The 4,147-nt window shown below is 32.0% G+C and overlaps 1 protein-coding gene across 3 annotated transcripts in view; it reads right to left on the bottom strand.

Moving 5' to 3' along the window:
• Positions 1-1,218: 1,218 nt before the first annotated feature.
• Positions 1,219-4,147, bottom strand: part of LOC111627643 (RRP15-like protein) — a 7,946-nt gene continuing 5,017 nt past the window's right edge. The window contains exons 1-4 of one of the 3 annotated variants that reach the window (XM_023371229.1): positions 3,275-3,446; positions 2,722-3,098; positions 2,557-2,642; positions 1,219-2,267 (exon numbers count right to left, since the gene is read on the bottom strand). In XM_023371229.1, the coding sequence (XP_023226997.1) occupies positions 2,069-2,267; positions 2,557-2,642; positions 2,722-3,069 (633 nt within the window). In that variant the 5' untranslated portion in view covers positions 3,070-3,098; positions 3,275-3,446 and the 3' untranslated portion in view covers positions 1,219-2,068. Of the gene's footprint in view, positions 2,268-2,556; positions 2,643-2,721; positions 3,100-3,274; positions 3,447-4,147 lie in introns of those variants that run through there. The other 2 variants (XM_023371228.1, XM_023371230.1) reach the window with 2 other exon arrangements.

Genomic DNA, 4,147 nt, shown 5'->3' with positions numbered 1-4,147 from the left:
TACTAATATAACGATCTTTAAAAATCTATAAGAATCAATATATGAGATTGTCCATAAGTTACGTAATGCATTTTTANTTTTATTTCCATTGTGGAGAAAAACACCCTTGAGACTTATTTTCAATGCATCTATGAAAAGTCTCCACTCCTGTGAACTGTAGGTGAAGTTCAGCACCTTCATTAGGCCAGCAACATCATTGTCACGTTCGATTATTACTGCATGCAGCAACATACACATATTTCTCTATAACGTCTGTGTTTGCCATGAACTGTGAATATATACATATATATACACGTTACACAAAAAGTATCCGACAACAAAATTCTGTTTCCAGATTTGAATTTCCCATGATAAATTGGTTTAGAATCACATATTTTAATATCAGAAATAGAACCCTTGTCAAACAGTGTTATTTAAGGCAATCTTTTGGTTATGTTTCTATATACATATCGGGCTTTGATATACTTATCGATTGTATTCTCAGTAATCTGAACTGAACATTACATGAGATTATTCAGAATTAAGGGAATTATATAAAGAGGAAAGGAAATCAAAAAGGAAATTTTCTAATATACATCTAATAAATAGTATGTCATTATTGGAAAAACCATTATTGGTTTCCAATAATGACATACTTTTTATTTTGTGATTTGATGCAAAGAAACACTGATATTTTGACAAATTCAAAAATCATATTTTCATATGCAACCTCAAAATTTGTGAAAAATTTGACAATTAATCATTCACTAATCCTTTCTTTTGGGTCAATTATCATCCCATTATCTGAATGGGGCTTATTCATCATGCTATAGCCTTATTATGTTTTTAAAAAATAATCTCCAATTTATTTCTGTTTTGACTGAAACATTTAGTGCCAAAATGAACAAAACTGGATTAAGCAAAGTTCAAATTAACAAGAGTGCCCATAAAAACTGCATTTCAGATTTCTTTGATATGTTTTCATAAAACCATGACAAACTGAAGTTTTATAACTATATTTTTACAAAAATATCTTTCAAAATAATAAGAAATATTAATTAAAAAATAAAAATAATTAATTCTTTAGCTTTTAAAATTTTAGCTTAAAATTACTTCATAGATTAAAAACCACATTTTTAACTTTTATTGAAATTTTGTCATCTGTTTGTAAATTTACTATGAAAACTTATATCATTTTCATAGTAAATTTACAAACAGATGACAAAATATTACTTAAATCTTAACTATGAGGGTCATTCAATGGATATATCAAAATGTGGAATGTGTGTAGCAAATCATTCACCATTTGAAATGTAGGTGGAAACACTAAGCTCACACTAGTGTCACCTGAACCTACAAACAAGCTGTATTTGTTTAGCATATCAGGCAGATACTCTGTCCAACTTTCAAGCATGGCTGCATCAACAATTGAGCACTGAGCAGTAGTGTGATTTTTAACTGCAGATGATGTCGGACCTCATGCCATATATCATCACATGAGCAATGTGTATTGAAACCATATGAGTTTGCCAACAGTGAAAGATTTGAGTAAGCACTTCTGAGATGGTTGATTGTCATTGGCTGATGATGCCAGGCCAGGGTAAGCACATCATGTGATCAATGAGGTTACAGTAGCTGAAGTGGATAATAGACGAGTTACTGTGGAAGCACTGGTGACCAAGGTTGGAATAAGTGTTGATAGTGTGAACACCATTATCCATGAGCATCTACAGTACCAAAAGATCTGTGCCTGGTGGATGCCGCACAACTTGACGTCTGTGCAAAAAAACTTTTGCAAGGGTCTGTCATTGGAACATTTGCTGTGGTACCACAATGAAAGTCATCATTTCATAGAGAGAATCATTACAGGAGATGAAACAGGGTGCTTTCATTTCCAGCCAAAAGCAAAAGACAGCACCCAGTGAAAGCACAGATAGTCTCCATCACCTAAGAAATCAAAGAGATTGCAGACAACAATGAGAAAGATGATGTTGACATTCTTCTTTAACAGCAAAGGCACATTACTGATGGAGTTTACCACCTGTGGAACCACCATAAATGTTTTGGTACACAGAAACTTTAAAAATCTCTACAAGCTTCCATCAAGTCCAAGTGGCCTGGTCTGTTTTTGCAAGGTGTCGTCCTCCTTTATGATAATGCCTGCCCTCACACCACATGTACTGTGCAGGAATCCCTTGTGAAATTCAAGTGGGAAACACTCCAGCATCCTGCATACAGTCCTGACTTGTCTCTGTGTGACTTCCACATTTTTGGGAAGCTTGAGGAACCTGAAAGGGCATAAGTTTCAATCAGACACTGAAGTGGAAGAGTTTGGGAATGGTGCATACATCAACCCACTGAGTTCTATGAGCAAGGAATTGAATGTCTGGTGCCACAGTGGGACAAGTGCCTTACTCATCAGGGTGATTACTTGTAATGTAATGTAGTATATTATACCTACTAAATAAAGTCATTGATTGTGTTTCATTTAAATGACCCTCATAATTTTGATTTTTAATTCTACTTTTATTTATATTGTTTTATTAAAAAAGATTACAATATTTACAAATTATTTACCTAGTAGCAATTCTATTCAAAGCTCTCTCTTTTTGCTTTTCTGAAATATCAGGTTTTGTTCGACACATATTTATCCATAATAATTTCTGTGAAAACAATGATTTAATTAGTAAGAAGTCTGAATAAAAATTAATTCAAAGTAATTACAATAATATAATTTATTACTTTTTGTTTTTGCTCCAATAACAATTTTTTTTCATGCTGATAAGAACTATAATCATCCTGTTTCTTCTCTTTAGAAATTTCTGTAATTAATTCTCCTTTTTCATTCACAATTTCTATATCTTTCTTTGCTTTTTCAACAATTTCAGAATCCTTTTTTGCTTTTTTTAAAATAGTGAATTTTTCGCTCTTCGTCCTAAGCACTTTTGACATTGCATCAGCCCAACCGGAATTAAAAGTCGAGTTATCCATATCAGAAATGGATATGTCAGAGTTATCATCAGTATCATCCTCATCTTCACTTGGACACACTCTTTTCTTTATTTTTGAGTTGGTATCTGTCTGCAACATTTCTTTCTTTATCTGATTCTTCACAATAACTAATGTAATAGGATAAAACATTAAAAAATACTTATAAATTCGATTATTACTGCATGCAGCAACATACACATATTTCTCTATAACGTCTGTGTTTGCCATGAACTGTGAATATATACATATATATACACGTTACNTTTGTCTATGTCTGAAGTTGATTAATAACAATCCACGAAACCTTTTTTTACAAGTGTTATATCCGTAGTAAACTCCACAAACGCTTTCGACCTCCACTGAGGTCTGCTTCAGGTGGTGACCTGTGTTTCCTCCTGACCCTCCTCCTGAAGTTGATGTTTGTATTCTGCAAAATATTATATAATTTGAAAGCTTACCAAAAAAATGATTAAAATAAAGTTATATTTAAAGTGAAAAATCCAAAATGTGGGTGTAACAAAATAAATGTAGGTATGATGTTGAAATATAAATAAATAAATTAAAATGGCATAAATTCAATCTAGCTTAAGAGTACAAAAAAGGCAAAATATTCAATGTAAAACATCAAGAAAACAAACTGGTACAATGCCGAATTTGATTGCAGAAAATCATTTCAAAGGGAAAGTAAGTTTCCTGAATTACTAAAAACAATTAGATAAAAAGTGAACAAATCTCGAGAAAAGTTAGATAGATGAATGCAGAGACCAGATATGGAAAGTTTAGGGGCAGGAGACACCAACTATATCCAAACTTCTAATGGAATGAAAAAAGTGAAAGTCCTAATGAAAAACTTAAAGTCAATTTATTTCACGTTATTTCAATTTAAAAATTTCCCCTAAACAGAATTAGATACATAACTGGCACGACTCTATTGCTAACAGGAAAAGTATGATGCACAGTACAAGGGCAAAACACCACTGCATGCATGCAAGTTCTATCTGTCACAGTAAGTTAATGGCATAATGGCACATTTATTTCATACTATATCATTGTCACAGTAGTTTAGTGAACACAATTTATATATATATATATATATGTTAATGGCATAATGGCACATTTATTTCATACTATATCATTGTCACAGTAGTTTAGTGAACACAATTTATATATATATATA

The sequence above is a fragment of the Centruroides sculpturatus genome, unplaced genomic scaffold (assembly GCF_000671375.1).
Source record: "Centruroides sculpturatus isolate CEXI.00-Female unplaced genomic scaffold, Cexi_2.0 scaffold255, whole genome shotgun sequence".
Classification (NCBI taxonomy): Eukaryota; Metazoa; Arthropoda; class Arachnida; order Scorpiones; family Buthidae; genus Centruroides; species Centruroides sculpturatus.
The sequence above is the reverse complement of the archived record's forward strand: the minus strand, read 5'-3'. Positions and strand labels throughout refer to the sequence as shown.